Source organism: Lachancea thermotolerans, assembly GCF_000142805.1.
Source record: "Lachancea thermotolerans CBS 6340 chromosome D complete sequence".
Taxonomy (NCBI): domain Eukaryota; kingdom Fungi; phylum Ascomycota; class Saccharomycetes; order Saccharomycetales; family Saccharomycetaceae; genus Lachancea; species Lachancea thermotolerans.
In genome coordinates, this window is record NC_013080.1 from 228,134 (window position 1) to 251,632 (window position 23,499).

Below are 23,499 nucleotides of genomic sequence, written 5' to 3' on the forward strand. Positions count from 1 at the left end.
CAAGTCCTTTCAGTAATGGTTCACACCTTTTGTTGACGTGTTTTCTGTAAAGTTTTTAAGACCACGACATGGAAAACTTTATGGACTTTCATTCCCACGTGACTTTATTCGCTCGGAGAAGAGTTTGAGATAGCGCGATGGTAGCTAAGGCGGCGAGAAAGTATACTACCAACGCTATGATCATCGTTTGGACCCCGGAAGAGGCTGTCTCACTTTGAAACAGAACAAAGGGTGCATCACGTTAAAGTTTCAATCTCATATATTACCAGATGCAAATCCTTGTTGAGCTGATTCAGCGGAGTTCTTTGAATAGAGAAAGACAACTCGAATGTTCCAAGCTCAAATACTTTGTCCAGTTGAAAGAGCTCCACTTGTCTTCATAAAACAAACCGGTCCCGAATCCGATACATGCATCCATTTTTAATCAACGTAGTGCTCATCTTTGGCCACTGAGGCAAATAGGCCATTTTAATAGCCATTTCCTTGAACAGCAACCATTGGTATAATTTCAGTCTTCTGAACGCAAAGTTCGAAGGTGTTGAAAAAGGACGATGTCGCATTAACTTGCGTCGGTGTCTTCTCTGAATCTCAGTAAGAAATAATGGGGTTCATGATTATCTTGTCACGGGCGACTCCCGCCGTGGCTTGGTCTTGTAACATGAAAATAGCGAGATCTCGGAATATATGTTTTTCTAATGCGACCAACTTAGTTCTATGAACTGTACTAAATGTTCAAAAGCTAATTCTTAGCCGCCCAAAACCCTCGAACGCATCCACGTGACTATCAAAATTAAGCTGTGCCATGGCGAACTAGTCAGTAGGCTGGTCCTAAGCACTTCAGTACTAAAGTTTTAATTAACAATCGCGCTAGACCAGCGCTCTGCCAGTTCTTCCTCACATTAGCTATACAATAATCGCAGCCAACTTCAAAGGTCACAACAGTAGCTATGATTTGCTCAGCACTATATAGGTGAACAGGTAGCTTAGTAGACTGCCAAACGCCAGCCCTGCAGACAAGAATATGTTTGTGAAGCCGCCTGCGGCCTTCCGCTGCTTGTCTGAATTGAGCTGAGAGCTAACCTTCATAAAGCTCACGGAGAGAACATTGCCATTGGTGACACCAAACGCAAACTGGAGCAAAATGTACAACAAATCCGAGACAATGGCAGAGAAAGAAGATGAAGGTCTCGCGCTGCTGTTAAGATTGAAGCAAAAAAAAAGCGGAACAAGCCCGATTCTAGCTATCGAATACAGGAAGGTTTTGAAAGGTGTAAAACTTGGAGACTGGAAGAATGAGTAGTCAGAAATCGCTCGCCCATAAAGGTCACCAAGATTCCAAACGGTAAATATGAACGGGATGTATTGTGCATTTCGCATCGGAAGCCCCGAGACAAATGTGTTTGCAGCGAAAACCGGGAACAAGAGCGTTACCACGAAAGTCGTGAAAATCGAAAGAACTAGGTACCTTAGCTTATCGAAAAGCAAGGAAAATGGCACGGATACGGTGGCCTCGGGGTCGAGTTCTCGATTCAAAAAATCGTGTTTGTCAGCACTTCCGATGGAGCTGACACGGTACAGTACGATGCACGCAACCGAAACGAGAACTGTACTGCCGAAATATGCGAAGATCCCACCTACGCTCTGGTCACGGGGGTCGCCGATGTATGATACGAGGAACAAGACAAGGGACGGTAGTACGCCAGCGACAGCCTGACCCACCATCACACCTTGACTAAACTGTGGTCCAAATACGTTTGCTAGTGCCATTGCTCCGTTCTGAGTCATTGCAGTACCCAAAGAGCTGACAAGCACCGTGCTCATTAAAAATGTAAAGTTTAGCCAGTCCGGCAGACTTTTGTGAACAAAAACGAACATGGACAGCAATCCGAATACCATGATTTCCCAGATGAGCCCTCGCACAATTCTCCTCGAATAGCTGTGTTGCCTCTTGGACAACCAGTAGTTGAAAATCACTGATGATATTGTTGAGATGGACATCATAGTACTGATGTATATCTTTGCGAAAACAGTCTTGTCATGAAACACATCATGCTGGAAGTACAAAGATGCGCTAAGGAAACTATTCCATGGCCACAGCAGCGCTATGCCAATTAACAGGAACGTGGTATAATTCAGATCCTGGAGCTTAACCCACAGTGTAGCATTCTCTAGCTCCAGCTCTTCGCCTATGTGCCGATGAAGTTCAGTTGAAGGACTTCCTTCTCGGAAATTGTCCATTTTCCTTCTTATAGGGTCCAGGTCTGGCGCTAACAGTTGATGTGTATCGTGTTAGATGTTTTGTGCCTGTTATAGTGATTTTTTATGTACAAAATGCGGTCCTGGTCTGATAAGTGAAAAATGAAATAAGCGGATAAGCGTTCGTAGGCAAGAAAACTTTGAAATCTTCGATGCCAGTGATTATATATTGTACAATATTTGGTTCGTAATTGAGTGGTTCGGACGTAAAGCTTTATATGGCCATCATAAGAAAGCGTTATTTACGCCTTCCTACTGCCACCGCCCTTAGTGAATTCGAATCGAGTAATCAGTGGAATGTGATCACTTGGAAACTTGTCGTTAGGGAAACCAATGAACTTGGACGCGTATTCAGGGTCAATTTCGCCTAAGAGACCCCGCACGCGCAGGCCTTGCGATGAGTACCATATGTAGTCAATAACGTCGGTGAATGTTGGCGTTAAGTTAGTGAAAGGCAATTCCCCGATACTGTCATAACTCGATTTCAGAGGCAAGTTGTGAGCGTAGTTCTTTTGAGACATATATCCGAAGTCCCTGCCCTCGATATCCCGGTGTTTGCTAACGTTCCCAGTGTTGAGCAGCTCATAAACCGCAGAGTTTGTTTGAGAGTTGAAGTCGCCGCAAATAACGACCGGCACCTTTTTGAGTTCTTGGGTGTTGTTGCAGTTGTTTTGCTCCTTGATTACTTTCTCCATGTAATCCAGCAACACTCCTACCTGAAAGGTCTTAACGTCGTTAAACTGCGGATCCCAGTGGAGATGAGTAGTGGCAGCCCAGACGTGTTCCCCGCTCTTGATGTGCTGCAGCTTGACTACCAATGCCACATTATCTTTGTTCATGGCACGATTTAGATAATCTTCTGTCCTCTGGAACTTCTTATGCTTCATCCACACACTGCTAAAGTCAACAGCCTCTTTGAACATAAGCTTGAATTCTGAGTCTTTGTAAAAGAAGCAGCACCCATCAACTTTCTTAGAATCCTTGCTGTGCATTGTGCGTGCTCTTGTTTTAGTGTGGAAAATGCCCGAGTAACCCTTTTCACGAAGCAAAGGAGCCCAAAAATCTTCGTATGTCTTGCACTCAACCTCCTGCAGACAAACTATGTCGGTATTATAAGACAGTATTTGTTCCTTGAGTTTCTCGCGTCTGTATTCCCAGCTTAATGCCCAGGATGGGGTAAAGCGGTACATCTTAGGGGTGGCATAATGCTGGCACAAAGTATTGTAAGACAGAATAGTAAAAGACTTCTTCAATGTTTCACGGCTTTGATGAGCGTCAGATTCTTGAAGAGAAGAACACTCTTGAGTCGCTTCCCCGTCGATATTGATGTCAATGAACTTTCGCTCCGTGGGCAGAGGTATCTCTGGAGCATTATCTCTAAGGTAGAAAATAAGCCCAGTCACGGATTTCTCGGTCAATATCTTGATGATTTGTCTATCCATTGGGTTGCCTTCGAGCCCGAGGAACTGTAAGTTGAAAAGATTCCCAAACTCCCACGGCAAAGAAGAAACCATGTTGTCAAAGAAATAAAGGTATTTCAGCTGGTGGCACAGCCCTAGCTCTGCTGGAAGCTCTGTGAGCTTGTTGTGTGACACGTCAAGCACGCGTAGATTTGTCAATGCTTTCACTGACTTAGGCAACGTTGTCAGATTATTACCATTCAAGTAAAGCCTCGTGAGAAATTCGTACTTGAATAGGCTTTCTGTGAGATTGAACACTTGTAAGTTGGAGAGGTCCAAGGCATGCCAAAGCTGGTCGTCGTGCTTTGTATCTGTAGGAGCTACCATTCTATGTTCAATTTCATCGTCTTCATCTATGTTATACTGCGACAACTTCTTGTGTTGTAGCAGTAACGAGGGAGTTGTCGGATTGCCATTGCTCAATTCGGCGTTTGGGGTGATTGGAGTAGATGCTGCGCTAGAACTGGTATTGTTGAGAGATCCTGCAGGCTCGCCGGCCATATCTAGCAGTAGCTGTTTTGTATGGTCTACAAGGGAAGCAGACATCTCGTTCAAGGTTCCAGCGGCGCCTTGGTTTTTGTTTAGCAAATACTTACGCATGGCGCTCTGCCTCGCATACACATTTGCCCGCCCCGCTGATTGTCGCGAGACTGCTGCCAGCTGCAATTGCAGCTTCCATATCGGGTTGTTAAGCAAAGCTGGATCTCCCTGGTGCGGGTGGTAAAGCGGGTTCCCCGCATTGCTGGTGACGTTTGCCACGCCTGCGCCAGCGCTGTTCGTAAGGCCCATGATAGGTTGACCCCCGTTTACCAGTCCTGGAGGCAATGGCTGTTGAACCTGCGCGTTCTGAGCCTGCTGGGGGTTTTGCATGTGTGGCTGTTGCATGTGCAGTTGTTGGTGCATTGTTCCGGGAGTGCCGATAACAGACGGGATTGCGGGCTGGACTGCATTTTGCTGTCCAGCCAGCCCAGAATATCCCATCATGGGAGCTGGGTTGTTCATCTAGAAAGTAATTTCCCGTTCTTTGCTTCTTTACAAGGTTTAGGCGACTCTTTAGCTCTAAAGTTCCCTAAACTCGAAAGATTTTCCAGTCCAAGAAGTGAATTTACTTGATGCGTATATAATGATATGCCCTGAAACACGACAGCCCGAATCCGCCTTAGCCCACATTAAGGAAGGCCTATTGAGATTTTTGGAACCTCTAGTGCTTCCCGAAGCCCTTCTATCGTCCTTTCGTCTGCTACTTGTTTAGCAGGAGTTTTCTTGACTTGCTGGATGGTGCCAAAAAGATGAAAAACTCTAAGCATTTTGTGCCTTGGCCAACTGATATAATAAGAAGAGGCCATTGTTTATTATCCTTTTGTACCATCAACCCAAAGGCTCTCCGATCCCTTTTACGATTAGCATGACCACTCTACTTCGGTTCCATTGTTTGCTCGGCTACTAAGGGACACTGACGTGGGACGAAGTACCATTCCCAGGAATTGTTGTTGGCTGCGTTCATAGCCATTGCTCTTGTGCTGCCAATTGCTTAGGAGCACGCTCTTTTCAGTAAACTCTGGTGTACGTTTTTTGAATCGCGTCCGACTTTTTATTTGGCGCAGCTATAAAAAATGCAGATGAAGATTAAAAGTTTTCCTCAACGTGTTCACTTTCCAAAACAAACAGGAAACGTTTAAAGAAATGGGTGAGCAACTGAGCATCTTAATGGTAGCTGTACTGCTTATCCACGATACGCGTTTCGTAGAATAATAATCAAGGAGTCTTTACATATTTTCCATCAGAACGTTGAGACGTGTTCCATCACGTCTTGACGTGTAAACCATGATAATGGGAAAGGTACTTCTTAACAGCTTTTATAGACGAGTAGGAGCGCGCGTTAGTTAAGCGCCAGTTTTCTTTATGCAGATCCAGGTCGTGGCGCATCCGCCGAAGCAGCTCACCACTTCTTCTTGATGTGAAGTAATATAAACCATGTTCACGCCACTCTTGGTATTCGACTGATCGTTGATACCACTGGTGAGGCTGGCGGCGGTGGTGGCATTCGTTGGGCCGCAGTTCCCGTGCTCGCCCCAGCCCCAGCAGTAGACGCGATCTTCGCAGCACATAACGCCATGCTCACTTCCTGTGCCCCAGCAGCTCACGGCGTAGGCGGGCGGCTGCTTGCAAAATGTTATCGCATCTTGCATCTGGCCAGCGGGTCCAAAGAACCGAAAGTTGCGGTGGTCGAAAGCAGTAATTGAGGTCCACATACTTCTTAGTTCAAGTTTTTCACCTAGGACTGGTTCGCTGCGCATTTGAGGAAGGTACTTAGCAATGGCTCCTTGAGCGCGAATTAAACCGTCCCCAACGAAGCATACTGAATTCTTGCCCACGCAAACGTTGGAGATCTTGCCCTCGTACACAAGCGCTGGACAGCTGACGGCTTTCGACTTCGGGCTCAAGACTTGACACTTCGTATTGGATCCCCACCCATATAGTTTTCCTCCATCTTGAACGTAGGTGTTGTAGAAACAAGCAAAAACTTGAGCGCCCGGGGATTGGACGGCTAAAACACGTTCAAATTGATTCGTCTTGTTTTTGGATCCTAATCCAAGTTCGCCCTTGACGCCTATCCCTGCAGTGACAACTTCCTGTTCGCAAGTGACTGCTATGATATGCGACCACCCACAAGCAACGTCGCGGAATAGCCCTTCGATCTGGCACCAGCCGGCCGTTTTTTCCCTGCTTACCAAGGTGCACTCCCCAGCAACATACAGCTCGCCATTTTCCAGTAAAATTGCAGTAAAGTTACCTCCTCCGGTCACCTTTAGAGGCTTGCTCAGCGACTTGAAAGTGCTTTGGGGTGTAATCATGTCATTATCGTGAGCGAGGCCTAAGCTGAAAGCTGCCGTTCGATCCAAATCCCTTAACTTCGTACACCATTGCTAGAGTTGATGAAGGTTCACAGACTGGATTAAACTATGGCGGCAGAGGCTGTGGATAGAAGACGACGCGCAGTTAACGAGCTCTTGATATACTTGAAGCTCCTTCAAAACCGTACAAAGCAAGCTAACTAATGGAGCACTTATCCTTTGGTTAAAAGAGCTTTCCGAGTTTTTCCAGTAAACTTCACTCGGTGGAGATCGCGACTTTGGCGCTAATTGTTTATTACTATTATTTATTGTTGCAGGCGCTCAGCTTAACGCGTACTCAGCGGCCTCTTAATCAAAACGCAAAGATATATAGTGGAAAAATTTGAACTGCCCAGTTTCATGGATATCAAAACAAAAGATCATCTTCGAGTAGTTCAAAGGCTATAGGAGCGGCAGTACTGCGAATGAGCTCTATGACACCCAAAAAGGACGAGGAGATCCAAGTACCGGGGTCTTCGCCTGTTGAAGATACCAAAGTTGCATCCTCATCACCTTTAAAAACCGATAGCTCGACAGCGGCGCTTTTACGCGACAAGTTCGTCTACAAGCCCTTAGAGAGGCGCGAACTTGGCGCGAACCTGAAAAATGGTTCTGGCGATAACGCCAGTGATAATTCTGGAGGGCACTCAGATGCGGACGTTGCAAAACTTATTAACGAGTACCCAGACTTCTCCGAAACGCTGGTAAAGGCTGTTTTCAAGTCCAATTCGTACGACTTGAATTTGACTCGCGAGCGTTTGCGGCGGATTCATTCACAGAAAAGCTCGCGCTCATGGGCCTGGAGGCCAGGTGAGAAGAAGCCCACAAGTCGCTTAATGTCCCTAGGCAGCTACTCGGATTCCGTTAATACCAGCTCAAATGGCGGCCATGTGCCAAGGCACTCTAGCACCATCGTGGCATCACCCGAGAAGTCATCGAAAGTTACTTTGGAGAAGCAGAAGACGTCAATCTTTGACCGTTATTCCCATGTCATGAACCAACGTCACAAACCCACGATGGAATCGGTCGTAGTTGACCCTTCGACTATATCACAACTAGAGCCCTCGACAAGAAAAAGGAGGAAGTTACTGCGTGCTGATGATCCAAATCGGGATCCTTCCATGGCTGCTATTTCGAATACAAAAAAATCATCAGTATCACTTTCTGATGAAGACGAAGATGAAATCAGTGGAGACGAGAACGTCAGCGGCGAGGATTATCAAGAGTACACCCCAGATGTTAATATTGATGACGAAATTTTAAAGTTTATTAATGATGCGGATGAAAAGGACATTGCTGACGTCGCTGACACCACTCTTGATAAGGCTAGTATGGTCGTCAAAAGCAGACCCTTTAAAAGTTTGGTTGAATTCAGCCAAATGGACTTTTTAACCGAGCAGGAAATACAAAAGCAGCAAGAAAAGAAAAAATCATCCAGACGGGGACAACAGAAAAAAGACGGTGATAAGCTGCTTGACAAAATGATACAGACAATGAAAGGATACAACGCTATAGATTCTTTGATTAAAAGGTGCTCATCTTATGGTAGCTTAATTGCTTCCCAGATACAAAAATGGGGCGTGAACGTCGAAGATATCCAGAGTGGTGAGCTCAATTTCATTGACATTGGAGATGATGAAAGCGAAAGTGACGAAGGTGCCGAGATCGGTATTACTCAAGAAAGTGGTAGTACTGGGATTACAAAGAAGTCGGGGAAAACAAAGAAAAGCGGCGACGAAAGCGATTTTGATGATGAAGAGGACGACTACCAAGATAGTGAGGACGAAGATTATGGAAGTCGAAGAACAAGACATTCAGGCCGCGGAAGGGGAAGACCAAAACACAAAAACGTCAAATTTTTCAAGCAGAAACCTAAACTTCTTTCTCCTGATGTTACCTTGAAAGATTATCAGCAAACTGGTATCAATTGGCTAAACCTTTTATACCAAAACAATATGTCATGCATATTAGCGGATGAGATGGGACTTGGTAAAACCTGCCAGGTCATTGCATTTTTATCTTACCTCAAGCAGAACAATGAACATGGACCTCATCTGGTTGTAGTACCGTCATCAACTTTAGAGAATTGGTTGAGAGAATTCAACAAGTTCTGTCCCGATATGAAGATCGAGCCATACTACGGCTCTCAGCAAGAAAGAGCAGAGCTGCGTGATATACTGGAAGACAACGATGGTCAGTACGATGTTATTGTGACAACTTACAATCTGGCCTCTGGTAATAAGCATGATGTTTCTTTCTTAAAAAATCGCGGCTTCAACGCAGTGATCTATGACGAGGGACACATGCTAAAAAACTCGATGTCCGAGCGGTTCAACAAACTCATGAAGATCGAAGCGAATTTTAGGCTGCTGTTAACTGGCACACCGCTCCAAAACAATCTGAAAGAACTAATGTCTCTCCTTGAATTCATCATGCCTAACTTGTTCGTCTCTAAAAAGAGCGATTTGTCGGCTGTTTTTAGGCAAAGAGCCAGAACCTCAGATTCCAACAAAGACTATAATCCACTGCTTGCACAGGAAGCGATTGCTAGGGCCAAAACTATGATGAAACCTTTCATTTTGAGGAGGCGAAAGGATCAGGTTTTGAAGCACTTACCACATAAGCATTCTAAGATAGAATATTGTGAGATGACAGACGTTCAACGCTCTATTTACAACAAGGAAATTCAGCAGGTTCTAGAGCATAAGAAAATGGTTAAAGAGAGAGAAGAAAGAGGCGAGACGGCACCTCTTCCAAGCAAAAATGGGGGTGCTCAAGCCTCTAAAAATCTGATTATGTCTTTAAGGAAGGCATCGCTCCACCCGCTATTGTTCAGGCATATTTATGATGACAAGGTGCTCGACAAGATGAGCCGAGCCATCTTAAAGGAACCTGAATACGCAGAAAATGGTAATAAAGAATATATTCAGGAAGACATGAGCTACCTAAATGACTTTGAACTACACAGGCTCTGTTTGAAGTTTCCCAAGTCTTTAGGTAAATTTCAGCTGAAGAATGATGAGTGGATGGAGTCTGGAAAAATCGGCGCTCTTGGAAAATTACTCAAAGATATTATTGAGCACAAAAAGGAGAAGGTTTTGGTTTTCTCGCTTTTCACACAGATGCTTGATATCTTGGAGATGGCCCTGACCACACTGAATATTAACTTTCTTCGTTTAGATGGCTCAACTCAGGTCAATGACCGCCAAGCACTGATTGATAAATTTTATGAAGACGAAAGTATTCCTGTATTTATTCTTTCGACAAAAGCAGGCGGCTTCGGTATCAATCTTGTGTGTGCTAACCACGTCATTATTTTTGATCAAAGCTTCAACCCACACGATGACAAACAAGCGGCAGATAGATCACATCGTGTTGGGCAGACGAAAACAGTTCACATCACTACCCTCGTTACGCGCAACTCCATAGAGGAAAAGATCCTGCAGCTGGCAAAGAACAAGCTTGCGCTAGATACTTACATCAGCGAGGATGACAATAAAGCTACGGAAGCGCTTGAAAACAAGGTGAGCGACATGCTCGAGGATATAATTTACGATGAAAGCAAATAGCATCAATGCACCAGCTGCATTGTTTGCCCAAAGCTTACTGAACTTTCCAGGCGTACTACCAGCTCTGTCTAAGAATAGTGTATGCAGCATCCCGTACATAAAGACATACACAACAATGATCTCGATAACTTTTAAAGCCTCGTTATCACGATCAAACAACTTTTAAGCCGAGAACTGAGAGCAGTTTTTTTGTGACAGCAGCCTATCGTTACGAGTCGGAGGCATTTGAGGCAACCCATAACTTTGGGAACGGTTTGGTTTCAGACCAATAATCAGATCTTTGATAAGCGAACGCCTCTACGTTGAGTCGCAAAAAACAGTATATTTTAGTACTTGCAGCACCAAAGGGTTCAAATCTATACTTGACCCGTTTTAACTTTGGTTGAGCCCTAAGGAACCTTCTCTTGTTATTGAAAATGGAAGCTGACTGGAGGACCACACTTTCGAACCAGGAGAGGTCGAAGTACATCACTGAGCTGGCCCAGATACTTGCCCAGATAAGTCAGGTTAATGGGGGAGACAGAGGAAACTTTAATCTGGAAAAGCTCAAGAAAACCGCAGAACAGTTCGAAAAGAGTCTGTATGCCAGTAGCTCATCTAAAGAGCTCTACTTAGACTCGATGCGGAAGAGGATAGCAGCAATGGATACTGCCAAGAAGAAGGCGATTGCCAACATCCAGCACAATGCGGCAAATGTAGCGGCCCACCAACAGTCTCAGCAACAAGCTGCTGTCGCTGCTGCTCAGTCTGCCCAACAGCAAAGAGCGTCGCAATTTCCCCCCTCCAACATGAACTCACAAATGTTTTTCAACCAGCAGGCCCAGGTTAGGCAACAAGCTGCCCAGCAATTTAGGAATGGCGTAGGCTCCAACATGCCTGTTAATAGCGCTCCTACAAGGCCTCAACTGACGCCCCAACAGCAGCAGCTGATTAATGAAATGAAAGGCGCAGAAATACCTAGGGAGCTTTTGCAAAGAATACCCAATCTACCGCCTGGCGTTAATACATGGCAAAAAGTCACCGAACTTGCACAGCAAAAGCGGCTAGGCCCTAAGGATTTGCAAATTGCTAAACAGGTCTACAAAATGCACCAGCAGATCGTTTTCAAATCGAAGATGCAGCAGGCCAGCGCAAATAATCGTGGAATTCCTCAACAAAGGGCCATGCCTCAGGGTCCTAATATGGCGCAGATGCCGCAACCTCGCTCAGTTGTTAATCAACCTTTACAGCAGCAGCAACATCAGCAACAACAACAACAGCAGCAACACCAACAACACCAACAGCAGCAGCAGCAGCAGCAGCAACACCAACAACACCAACAGCAGCAGCAGCAGCAGCAGCAACACCAACACCAACAACACCAACAGCAGCAACAGCAACAACAACAGCAGAGGCAAACCGGACAAGTCCCTCAGCCTTCGGGCCAAGAGATGCCAAATGTTTTGAACCGCTTAAACCAAATATTCACCCCAGCTGAGCAAAAGGCCCTGTATGAAAACGGGAAGAAGTTGATTGAGGACCTCCAAAGGACTAATAGGCTACCTACTGTCCTGACTCCACAGCAGCAAGCAATATATATTAAAAAGTACATCAACCAGATGGCTCTCAAGAAATTGCAGGCTGCTAGAATGAATCAAATGGGAACAACAAATCCACAGCAGCAAATGGCTCCCGCGCCTGCTCCTCAAGGTCAGAGTGTACCGGCCATGAGCCAGTTCACTTCTAACGTGGCGCCAAGTAATGCCAATTTAGCGGGCATGGCGCAAAGAAGAGCTTACGAAAGGGCGAATGCCGGTGGTGCGAGCGATGTTAACAGCGTTGGTAGTAGTACACAAGCTCAGCTCTCATCAGGCTCGTCGCAACAAGCCCCACCTGCACAGCAACAACCCCAGCCACAACCAAAGTTCTCACTTCCTCGTCCTACTGAGCAAGATCTGATGGTGCTTCGGAGAATTTCAGCAGAAATACAAAAGTCACACCTAAGGCTGTCAAACATTACAAATCAGATTTCTCAAGAGCAGAAGCAAGCAATCAGGAACAAGCTTCAGCTCAACCGGCAACTGTTTACAAATGTTGACAGCTTTATCCCAACACTATATATGATAACCCGAAATGAGGAAAATGTTCGGCAGCTACTTCAAATTAGAATGTTGGCAAAGGAAATCACCGAGCATGCCACTCGAGGTGTTTTCATTGTTCCGCCAGAGGTAGTTGACAAGGTCATCTTCAGGTATCAAAAATACTATGAGTTCATCAAGGACCAAGTTCTCCGGAGGCATCAACAAATAATAGCAGCGAGACAGCAGCAGCAGCAGCAGCAGCAAGCACCATCCACAACCATTGATCCCGCATTCAATCAACAACGCATTCAGGGTTCGTTTCAGCAGATTCAGCAACAGATGCAGATGAGGCAGCAGCAGCAGCAGCAACAACAACAACAACAACAACAACAACAACAACAACAACAACAACAACAACAACAACAACAACAACAACAACAACAACAGCAGCAGCAACAGCAACAGCAACAGCAACAAAAAATTCAGCCTTCTCCGCAGCTGAACAATTGGACAAGGCTCAATGCAGATGGCAGGTCCACGAGCGGTGCTGATGGAGATAATGCTGTAGCTCCCCAAACTGCGCCCGAACATGTCCGTAGGTCTTCTTCTGGGATGGATTTCTTAAATTCGCCCGAATTTATGAATGCTAGGTCCTCTCCTCAGCAACCAGGCCTATCCCCTGCCAAAAAACAGGCCCAGATGAGAAAAAAAATGGCCATGAAACAGGTCCCAGGCCAAGGCACACCAGGCTCGACTGTTCCTACCTCGAACAATACGCCTGTTCCTGTGTCTGGTCCTGTACCGGCAGTTGCAAGCAGGACAGGCACCCCTCAGGTTGGAACAGCGGGAATTTCTAGTATATCCCCAATGGTCAATCGAGCTACGGGCCTCAACCAGAGCCCGTCTCCAAGATCACACCCTAATGGTACTTTACCGCCACCAGCTGACTATCCCTACAAGGAAGACGAGGAGAATCTCAAGAAAATGGCTATAAGGAAAACTGAGATTATTGCGCGGTTTAAGTGTAGACAAGAGATCTTGGGGAAATCTTCAGTTGACTTGTTTCTGTGCTCTCTAGGTGATTGCCTTGGACTACCTTCAGCGTCCGTAGACCTCATCAGCCCAATCCCATCTGAAATTGTGGAACATGTGAACGGAGGTTGTAAAGGAAAGAATAACGGGGCGCCTGGCCAACGCGTTAAAGGTCAGGACCTCACAGACGTATCTATTGTCAACAATAGCATCGTGTTTGCGGACAGTAATTCCCCAGAAGCCAAGGCCGAGCCCTATGTTATTGGTCTCAACGACGTTGCTAGTGTCTTCCGGGATGTCTATGGTTCAACTGATCTGTCTTCCTTTTCTTTCGAAACTAAAACATTTTCTGGAGAAGGTGGTGCCAAGAAAAGAAAAGCAGGTGACCTAGATAATAGCCCTGATGCGTCCCCAGCCTCGTCGGCGATAATGAGCGAATCCAAGAAGCTCAAGATTGATTCCCCAGAGGACATGTACTTCACGGCACCTGGGGAAGACACTAAACAGCTACTTACCAAGAGTGGCGCCATGAAATTTTCTCCCGAAAATAAGATTTGGGACTGGAGCTTTTGGGAAACCTCATGAGTCTAAAGAGAGTCTCCAGAATATTTAGCAGTTTTTAATTTGAATTATCTTTACTATGTGTTAAGCCGTGTGCAGTGCTGTGGAGACAATGGCTTTCACTTTAAGTCTAGTGAGATATTACCTCCCGAGAACGTCAGGCTATATAAAAACGCTTAACTCGTCACACCATAGCCAAATCGTGGAGTTGGTAGCTCAATCCTTTTACCAACATTCTAGCGGACACTTTGCACCCCAGCAATGGTCGGAGAGTATCCAAAATTTCCACAATTCTCGAGATCCGAGATAAGCGAACAACTGGTCCCAGAGATCAGGCATTGGGCTTTGACTAATGGGCTAGTTATGTATCCACCAAACCCTAACTTTGTCCAGGGAGCAGTTGCCCCTACCACTTTGTATCCTACACCTTTTCCCAGACAGAGCTTCGACCAGGCTATTTCGGTTCAAACTCTTTACAACGGATTATATGCCAAGATCGCGCAAGATCAAGATGGATGGCTAAGTAAAGAGATTGAATCGCTAGCCGAATTCGATCCTGAGTTTACAGGAAGGCTTTGGAACCTTTATGTCCAGGCCAAAGAAAAGGGGATTAGTCAAAAACTGGCATTGGGGGTATTCAGATCAGACTACCTCTTAGATGTTGGGAACTTAGAAGTCAAGCAGGTCGAGTTTAATACTGTTTCAGTATCTTTCGGAGGCTTATCAACGAGGGTTGGCCAGCTTCATAAGTTCTTGAATGACTCAGGTAGATATTCAGGAGGTAGTGGGCGGCCCTTTTACCGAGAAGAAATACCGGTATCAGATTCGGCCTTTCTACTAGCCAAATCACTGGCCGACGCAGCGCATCACTTTCAAGCAAGCAACGATACTACTATTGTGGCTTTTGTTGTCCAAAAAGGTGAAAGAAATGTTTTTGACCAACGTATTTTGGAATACAACCTTTTTGAGCATTTTGGGATAAAATCTGTCAGACTCACAATCCATGAGGTCAATACCAAAACTTTTGTGGACCCTGATACTAGCCGTATTTACTATAAGCCCTCAGGGGAAGAGATATCCGTGGTTTATTTTAGAGCTGGGTATTCTCCAAGCGATTTTGTGGAAGAGCAGGATTGGCAGAACAGATTGACTTTGGAGACGAGCTACGCTATAAAGGCCCCCAATCTCTTAACGCAGTTAGCTGGTGCTAAGAAAATACAACAGCTCTTAACAGACGAAAGCATACTGCAATGTTTTATAAGCGATGCAAGCGCTAGGCGTAAGTTAGGTTCTTCCTTTGTTAAAATTCATCCAATGGATAACTCAGAAGCTGGCTTGAGCGCGAGAAAGCTGGCACTTAAAAGTCCTGAAAGGTTTGTTTTAAAGCCTCAGAGGGAAGGTGGCGGCAACAACATCTATAAGGGAGATATTCCTGCGTTTCTTAGAAGTATCCCCGAGCAGGACTGGAGTGGCTACATTCTTATGGAGCTGATCAAACCAAAGCCAACCACCGAGAACTTCGTTGTCAAAGCGGATCAATTTGCTCAAGAACCAATTTTGAGTGAATTGGGCATATTCGGCTACGTTTTATTTGATGAGTCAACAATCTACCTAAACGAGTATGCAGGTTGGCTTTTGAGATCAAAGTCTAGCTCTTCCGATGAGGGTGGAGTGGCAGCAGGCTTTGGATGTGTTGATAGCGTTGTTTTGTACTAGCTCCCTATTTCAAGCATTTATAGACATTTCACCTTTCTTCAGCTCATTTGATGCCCATAACGCACCTGCTATCACATTGCTCGGAATGGTGATGATAGACATTATTGGTATCAGTTCCAACAACCCAGCCATCATTCCAAAGGCAGTATACTGCCCAAGGTGTTCATAGAACTTGTCTTTGAGCTGGCTTCCACTTAGATTTTTGAGCACATAGAACCTTTTACCATAAGAAAACCCTCTTGTAGGACTGAGAAGTTGATTGACGATTGTGGGTCCCACAATTGGAATCAGTGAAAGCATACTCAAAGCAACTTTGGAGCTTAACGAAAACATCAGAGAAACTGTTTTGGAAGGAAAAACTACCAACCAAAATTCCAGAGACCGCCACGAAGCTTGCTTTGGTGATGTGACAGGTAGATGTTTTGCTCTTTCTAAGAACTCAGCATGGCCTAGTTTTGTTAATGTTGCGTCAAATATACTGTCGGCAAATATAGGCGCTATCAGTATATTTGTGAGTGTAATAGCTAAAGCATTGGACTGCAACAACCATTGAATGTGCACAATCACGAAACCTACGGGTCCCAATGTGCTAACAGCCCAGATTAACAAAATAGGCAATAGGAAGAGGTAATAAAGAACAGCGACAGTGACGAATATGAATGCGAAGCAGAAAGCCAGAACAAAACTGTACAGCCAAAAAGAAGGAGTAACCACAAACCTTAAAAACCCCTAGTAAACGTTAGTAAACAAAAGACTTGGCTGTCTTACCTTGGCATTGAATGGGTTTCTTTGGAACGTACTAGAACGGGGTAGACATAAGTTTGGTCCACAAAAAGCCCAAATAAAAAATTCTTTCTCACATAGCTCACACGGCGTCTGAGCTTTACCGCAAGCGCCTGTACAAAAGTCTCTCTTCTGAGTCTCTTTACCAAGTGCACTTCAGCTTCGGCAGGGGCCGTTGTTGCGGCTGTTGCGGAGTTGTTGTTTAGCGGCGCTACTAAATGAGCATCTGACATGTGTTAATGGTGACAAATAGCCTTGATGTGACAAAGGGTGAACTTTGCTTGAATTCGCGCCTTTTCTTATAGCGCTTGTTCCGGGAGAAACATTTTTGGATTGAAGGACACTAAAAAGCTAAAAATGAAACATAAACTAAATGCTAGATAAAGAACTATTTTCGAATGATTGGGACTGCTCCAAGACGCAAATACCGCTCCCCAAAAAGTTACTTGTAATTGTAATCCCGGAAAGTATTGGTATTAATTCTAATGCTCCGCTCACTATGCCGAATGCTGTAAACTTGCCAATTTCTCGGTAAAATTCGTCTCTGCCTCTCTTTTCAAGAGCTTTCCGCCTAGCCAGGTGAATGAGGTAGTAATCATAGCCTATTGGTGCAGACCTCAAAAGTTTAGCGAGAACAATCCCAATAATTGGAATAAGAGAGATGCAGAGTAGCACTGAAAAGATTATGAAGTGCGCCATGGTTTTTGCAGCAAATATAGATAAACTTTGGGTCCAGTTTCGTTTCTCGAGAACAACGGGATAAGCTGGCTGGTGCAGCCTTCTTATATTTTCTTTTGGGGTGCCTTTGTCTGTGAATAACTTTTCAAGGATCGCGGCAGCATGTCCTAAACAACCAACCCGAGTGACTGATGTGGCATACAAATTGACGTGCAGCATGGAGTGTACTACTGCGATAGTAATACCAAGAGGGCCAAACAGTACTGTACTGATACCCAGAACAAATGGGAACAAAGTGAAGTAATACAGTAGAGTAAAGAGCAAAAACTTAGACACATAGATGAGGAAAATTATCATTGCTTCATTCCAGTAAATAGCGGAGCAGAAAAGGTGGCATATGCCCTATATTTTATGCAATGTTAGGTATTCTTTCGGGGATACAGGCATATCTTGAATATGGATAGGTGGCATAAAATTCATACTCTGAGAGGATATAAGTAGTACCGAGGCTTAAACAAGTCGGTGAAGAAGCTGTCAGTGGCAAGAGCTGTTCTCTTGTTCCATGCTTCAAGTTTCGCCAGTAGAAACAACTGGTAGCTTGTCAGAACATTCCGCTTTTTCGAATTGTCGGTTCTTGAGTCTCGGCGGCCACTTGGAAGCATTATTGAAGCCATTTTGAGTGACGGTTGCTATTCCAGAGTACTTATCAATGTCTTCTTGTTAGTCCTGTCACAAAAATGTAATAATGATAAACGTTAAAAAGAATCAGACCTACGATTATAAACGAAGGTTAGGACTTCGGTATCTAAGACAAGCCATGAAGCGAGCATAGGATTCGGAATCTATTTAGCCATTATGAAACTGGATGTACAACGCTCAAGAAAAGGTCCTGGCGTTTTCAAGGTGTGATTCAAGGGTCACAGGGACCAGGGATTCAGAATCTAGGGTTTTGATTGCAAATAAGCCACTACCAACCATGTTCGAGGAATATGTGAATCCTGAAACGAAAGGCAAGACTTCCAGTTGTCCTGCCACGAATCCAAAAGACACGTAAGTCCCGAAATTAAGGTAAAACTCGTCGTTTCTTTGCTTGTTGTCAAGCTTCTTTAGACGCAAGAAGCGGGAAAAGTAAATACGCGCGATGAAAGGGGAAATAAGGGCGTTGAATATAATTGGTCCCGCAATAGGGATGAAGGAAATGGAGAGCAGTGCCACTATACTTAGAAACCCGAGCGTATAAACTGCGATTCTCCAAGGGAGGTAGTTGAGCCAGAAGTAGTAGGTGTTGAAAGGCACGTAAAATCTAACAGGAAGCGTAGGCTTCTGTAGCGCCGTCTTGACAAAAGCCTCCTTGCCATTTTTTATGAGGCATTCGTCGAACAGCGGGTTGTTCAACTGCGTAGTTCTCATCACCATCATTGCTAGCATATTGGACTGCAAAAGGAACTGGACGTAGGCAACTGCCAACCCTAACGGTCCCAAGAACGCAAAGCATGCTAGGTACATTGGCAGTATAGTCAGGAAATACAGCAATGCTGTTGTGAGGTATAGCACCAGATAAAACCCAAAACATCTTGCGGAGCTGAAGAAATAAATACCACTACTGAACAGTTCAGATATACCCTAGTATGCAAAGTTAGTACGAAGGAGTAACCTCTTTATTTTTTTAAGGGTGGCAGAAGTCCGTACTCTTATTGGGTATTGGTAGGCACCTGTTTGTACCAGCTCTCTCCAGAAGTTAATCGTCACCGCCTCGGAGCGCTCTCTTATGAGTTTGCCCTTTGCCTCTATAAACCCCAGAGTCAAATCCCGAAAACCTGTTGGAACATCCTTCTCCTTCTCAGACTGTTGTCCGCCATATTTAAACACTAAGCCGCCGATGCCGCTTAGCACCAAAGATCCTGTGAAACTCATGTGTTAACTAGGAGATTGACTATAAAGAACAGTGATCGGAGATTCTCGAGTATCGCAAGGTTTCCGAAGTCTGAAGTTGAGTAGAAAGTGGGATCTTTGGAAAGCTTGTTTACCGCCGACCACTCGACTATTTATACTTGACCCCTAGATGTGACACAAAACCAACTTCGTGCGGCGTGCTTCTTTTGTGGTATCCGTACCTAACTATCTGAGATAAACATCAAAAATTTCAACCAAGAGAGGTGATGACTTTAAAACTCAAGGATTGAAAGGACCTGCATAGCCTTGAGGTCACTGTCAAGACATATCGCAGCGAGTCTGTGACGCCAATCAAGTGACCATAAATAAAGGGATCCTTTCGAAAGCTAGGAGGTCTTTGAAGCTGTAGCATAAGGCAAAGAAGCGGGCACCCGAACGAAATCAGTGAAGATCACTGAAGGAGGGGTCACTTTGTTTACCATCAAGGGACTTCGAGACCGCGGTATCCAAAAACAAGGAAACTTTTGTGTATGCCCTGTACCAGTCCACCACTTTCACCGACTAAAAACGAGCAGGTCGAGAGGGAGGCAGTGCGCATGGCGGCGCAGAATAAGGTTAAGGCGGATGAGACAGACGAGAAACAACATGCAAACAATAGCGGCGGGATGGGCGACTACAAGCCCACTGGCGCTCTGGGTGGAGCAGCCAATCTCGGCCCGCTCTCGACGCAGCCACTCTCAAGTAGCGATTCTGATGTTCGGGAGCTTCTGACCTTTCCCAACGAATCCACGCATGCATACTCGTACAACCCACTGTCTCCTAACTCCCTGGCTGTACGACTGCGAATTCTCAAGAGGTCGCTGGAAATCATGATACGGAACCCCACGCTTCTTCAGGAGAATCGCTCAGGGCGCCATTTACGTGTTGAGACGCCAAACGGCACTCAAAAAGAGTTCAGGTTTAGCACTGACAGTGCGATCTCACCCAAAAAGAGGCCTCAGTTTTCGAGGAGCTACAGCCATGAAGGCGTCACACCTTTGTCAACGTCGAAACTTAGAAATGCCTCGTCAGCCGCACTTTCCGCACTTGTCACAAATGCCAAGGGCCCATCAGTGGCCGAGCTCTCAGAATCTTCACAGCCGTGGACACGACCTATAGCCCCCTTCCACAGTTCTCAGACCTCACCGCGGTCTGCAGCAGGACGCTTCGCTTCCCCGTATCAGAGAGTCGCTAGTGCGGAAGGGCCCTCCAGGGCTCAGAGAAGATCATTAGATGCGAACGCAGACCCAAATTCTATGCCACAAATGAATGAAGTTGAGCCGTTTTATAAGACAGGCAATAATACAAGTGCTGAACTTATTGATGCAAAAAGGAGTGAGCTGGAGAGCTTACTGTTGCTTTTGAACGAAACGCTGGAGAATAACAGCTCCGAAAAAGCATCAGACCTTCATATGATATCCCTTCTTAACTTCAACAAACTCTCGCTGGATATGGACCACGAGGAAAAGGATAAGGATGATGCCTCTCAACATTCGTCAAGGTACGAGCAAACCCTGAAAAGAAGCCTGCTGGAGAGTTTAGCGCAACCCTTCTTTGAGTCCTCGAACACCGCTTCAACTGCTGGTTTCGATGAAAGTGGAACACTTCAAGGCCAAGATAGTTTTATACTACCTGACTCTTCATTTGCCGATATGCGAACTGCACCGGTAAGCAACCGTCTACTTCATACGTTCGTCTCCAGTAAGAACTCATCTCCACAAGCTATATTTACATGTTTGCAGCAATACCCTTGGCAGTTCAAATCTGCTAATGATCTTGCATGTCTCACTTTTGGTATCTCTCAAAACGCCCTCAAGGCCCTGACCTTATTAGATCTCATCCATACTGACAGCCGGAACTTCGTCTTACATAAGATCATGTCAACTGAAGGTCAGGAGCTTGTTTTCACCGGTGAGATTGTTGCAATTGTCCAGCCTGGTGAATCATCCAACGATCTCGTGTGGTCTTCTGTGTGGGCAAAAAGAAGGGACGGTATGATTTTCTGTGTTTTTGAGAAGGTACCGTGCGACTTTATGGATGTTCTTCTAGATCTCGATGATTTTTCTGTGGAGCATATATCTGGGGGCGCTGGGTTGAAGGGCCTAAAACAACAAACTTCCAATCGCGGGAATCAATTCTCTTCGGTTGAGAAAGAAAAAGGAGGGAAGAAGACAGTTAAGTTTCCCAACGAAGTTCATGACGTTGCTGACATTAGCATCTCGTTGAAAAAACTCATCGAAGACGTTGAAAGTGGAAAGGTTCGATCTGTAGATGACGATTTGCTACCGATGTCAATTAGAGTATCAAACACCATCAACAATGTCCGCTATTTCACCCTCAACCATCTCTCCTTGAATATACCATGCGCGATATCGTCATCAATTTTAGAAAACGAAATGAAGCTTAAGATACACAGCCTGCCATACCAAGCAGGGATTTTTATCCTAGACTCCAATAATTTCTCAATGATTAGCTTCAACAAGTCTATCTCTAAAAACATGTTTGGTATGCATGCCTCTGAGCTAGTTGGTCAGAGCATCTGCAAAGTTATTCCCTCCTTTGCTGAGTTGGTGAGTTTTATTAAGATTAAGTACCCAGCTCTCGACATTACCTTACAGAAAAACAGGGGCTTGGTTTTAACTGAGCATTTTTTTAGAAAGATGCAAGCCGAAATGTCCAATAACACTGAAAGCTTTTTCGAATCAATCGGTATAGATGCAATTCATCGTGACGGCAGTGTTTTAAAGGTTGATATTCAACTTCGTGTTATCAATTCATCAAACTCCCTACTCTGGATTACACATTCAAGGGATGTCGTTTTCGAAAACTATAAAACAAATCCATCCCAGCTGCTCATGCTGAAAGAAAGCGAAGTGGCACTTGTTGGTAGCGGCACAAGTTCCAGATCATCAATGAAGGCCCCAAGCGGGACCATTCACGTTGATGATTTGCCTAATCTCAAAGACAGCCTGAAATTAGATGGCAGTACAGTCGGATCTTTTGATTCAGCTAGCGGCGATTCCAGGGATAACATGGAAGAGCCGCCGGATACACCTACAGAAGACAAAAAGCAGCAAGATTCAGACAAACTTGAAATGCATAAACTCGGAGATCAGATATCAGCTAAGTTTGATGTGGCTAAGAATTATGTTCAAGACAAGGCATCCTTTGTCAAAGACAAGAACTTCAAGTTAGATGAGAATTTAATCATGTCGTTAAAGTCACTTTCGCCCAACAAAGGGAACGGTAGTTTGGCTTCGACAAGCCCACCTGTGCCAAACTCTTCTTCTGAAGAAGCTGGAGGTCAAGGAGAGGTTTTCCTATCGACCCCAGAGCCCAATATTGGCTCGTTGAAGCACGTCAAAAAATTTTCCGAGTTCGAGGTGCTGCAGAAAATGGGGGAGGGCGCTTATGGCAAGGTTGACCTTTGTTTACACAAGAAGGATCGATACATAGTGGTCATCAAACTTATTTTCAAGGAGAGAATTTTAGTTGATACCTGGGTTAGAGATCGTAAGCTAGGCACAATCCCATCTGAAATCCAGATAATGGCAACACTGAATACAAAGCCCCACGAAAACATATTAATGCTTCTGGACTTTTTCGAAGATGACGAGTATTATTATATCGAGACTCCCATTCACGGCACCAGTGGTTCAGTTGACTTGTTTGACTTGATAGAGTTGAAAACTGACATGACGGAGCATGAAGCAAAGTTAATTTTCAAGCAGATCGTGTCAGGAATAAAGCACTTACACGATAATGGCATTGTGCATAGGGACATTAAGGATGAGAACGTGATAGTGGACAGTAACGGTTTTGTGAAAATCATTGACTTTGGCTCTGCGGCTTATGTGAAAAGCGGGCCCTTTGATGTTTTTGTTGGAACTATTGACTATGCTGCGCCTGAAGTTCTTGGTGGAGAACCCTACGAGGGGAAGCCCCAAGATATTTGGGCTATTGGGGTTTTACTTTACACAATAATTTTCAAAGAGAACCCTTTTTACAACATTGATGAAATTCTAGACGCAGATTTGAGAGTTGACTCCAATCACAGAGTTAGTGATGAATGCATTGCGCTGATACGGAAGATTTTGAATAGGCCTATATCAAAGAGGCCTTCAATTAGTAAAATTAATGATGATAAGTGGCTGGAGTTGTGATCAAGCTGATTTAGCTTGTGCGTTTTATTCACAATGTTTGCATTATGTACTCGCATATAAGGAAGCAAGGATGCTGGAATTCTCGCTACACTATGTTTAAAGTTTAATGTTTTTACGATATACAACGACCCTTGGCGAGTACTCAGCTTCATCATTTGTGCTTGCCAAGAACTCTACGATAAAACAAGTGTCTTGTTAAAACACAGTAATTTTCAATATTTCAGAAGAAATAAATAACATTAGGAAAGGCTTGGTTGATCAAACACTTCACGCCAAATAGTTGAAAGCGCCATTAAAGAGGGCATTTGTGCGAACGCTCTATGTTGCGCACTTAATTTCAAACCATCTGAAAAGGTGCCAAAAGGCACAACTTGAAGATTCTGCCATCACGTCTC

The 23,499-nt window shown here is 44.8% G+C and overlaps 10 protein-coding genes across 10 annotated transcripts; 4 read left to right on the top strand and 6 right to left on the bottom strand.

Annotated features, from left to right (window-relative positions):
- Positions 1-945: 945 nt before the first annotated feature.
- On the bottom strand, positions 946-2,238 carry FUN26 (nucleoside transmembrane transporter FUN26; the record flags this gene model as incomplete). Its single annotated transcript, XM_002552778.1, has 1 exon — positions 946-2,238. The coding sequence occupies one exon, from the start codon at positions 2,236-2,238 to the stop codon at positions 946-948; it is 1,293 nt and encodes a 430-aa protein (XP_002552824.1).
- Positions 2,239-2,498: 260 nt separating this feature from the next.
- Positions 2,499-4,718, bottom strand: CCR4 (CCR4-NOT core exoribonuclease subunit CCR4; the record flags this gene model as incomplete). Its single annotated transcript, XM_002552779.1, has 1 exon — positions 2,499-4,718. The coding sequence occupies one exon, from the start codon at positions 4,716-4,718 to the stop codon at positions 2,499-2,501; it is 2,220 nt and encodes a 739-aa protein (XP_002552825.1).
- Positions 4,719-5,599: 881 nt separating this feature from the next.
- Positions 5,600-6,571, bottom strand: ATS1 (Ats1p; the record flags this gene model as incomplete). The annotated part of the gene is made up of 1 exon (XM_002552780.1): positions 5,600-6,571. One exon carries the CDS (start codon positions 6,569-6,571, stop codon positions 5,600-5,602), a length of 972 nt encoding a protein of 323 aa, XP_002552826.1.
- A 464-nt stretch (positions 6,572-7,035) lies between these two features.
- Positions 7,036-10,179, top strand: FUN30 (DNA-dependent ATPase FUN30; the record flags this gene model as incomplete). The annotated part of the gene is made up of 1 exon (XM_002552781.1): positions 7,036-10,179. The coding sequence occupies one exon, from the start codon at positions 7,036-7,038 to the stop codon at positions 10,177-10,179; it is 3,144 nt and encodes a 1,047-aa protein (XP_002552827.1).
- Positions 10,180-10,595: 416 nt separating this feature from the next.
- On the top strand, positions 10,596-13,856 carry GAL11 (Gal11p; the record flags this gene model as incomplete). Its single annotated transcript, XM_002552782.1, has 1 exon — positions 10,596-13,856. One exon carries the CDS (start codon positions 10,596-10,598, stop codon positions 13,854-13,856), a length of 3,261 nt encoding a protein of 1,086 aa, XP_002552828.1.
- Positions 13,857-14,093: 237 nt separating this feature from the next.
- GSH2 (glutathione synthase) lies at positions 14,094-15,548 on the top strand (the record flags this gene model as incomplete). The annotated part of the gene is made up of 1 exon (XM_002552783.1): positions 14,094-15,548. One exon carries the CDS (start codon positions 14,094-14,096, stop codon positions 15,546-15,548), a length of 1,455 nt encoding a protein of 484 aa, XP_002552829.1.
- Positions 15,549-15,557: 9 nt separating this feature from the next.
- KLTH0D02420g (KLTH0D02420p) lies at positions 15,558-16,564 on the bottom strand (the record flags this gene model as incomplete). Its single annotated transcript, XM_002552784.1, has 2 exons — positions 15,558-16,277; positions 16,349-16,564. The coding sequence occupies 2 exons, from the start codon at positions 16,562-16,564 to the stop codon at positions 15,558-15,560; spliced, it is 936 nt and encodes a 311-aa protein (XP_002552830.1).
- Positions 16,565-16,700: 136 nt separating this feature from the next.
- On the bottom strand, positions 16,701-17,366 carry KLTH0D02442g (KLTH0D02442p; the record flags this gene model as incomplete). The annotated part of the gene is made up of 1 exon (XM_002552785.1): positions 16,701-17,366. The coding sequence occupies one exon, from the start codon at positions 17,364-17,366 to the stop codon at positions 16,701-16,703; it is 666 nt and encodes a 221-aa protein (XP_002552831.1).
- A 519-nt stretch (positions 17,367-17,885) lies between these two features.
- LDS1 (Lds1p) lies at positions 17,886-18,923 on the bottom strand (the record flags this gene model as incomplete). Its single annotated transcript, XM_002552786.1, has 2 exons — positions 17,886-18,632; positions 18,699-18,923. 2 exons carry the CDS (start codon positions 18,921-18,923, stop codon positions 17,886-17,888), a joined length of 972 nt encoding a protein of 323 aa, XP_002552832.1.
- A 509-nt stretch (positions 18,924-19,432) lies between these two features.
- Positions 19,433-23,104, top strand: PSK1 (serine/threonine protein kinase PSK1; the record flags this gene model as incomplete). The annotated part of the gene is made up of 1 exon (XM_002552787.1): positions 19,433-23,104. One exon carries the CDS (start codon positions 19,433-19,435, stop codon positions 23,102-23,104), a length of 3,672 nt encoding a protein of 1,223 aa, XP_002552833.1.
- Between the last annotated feature and the right edge of the window lie 395 nt (positions 23,105-23,499).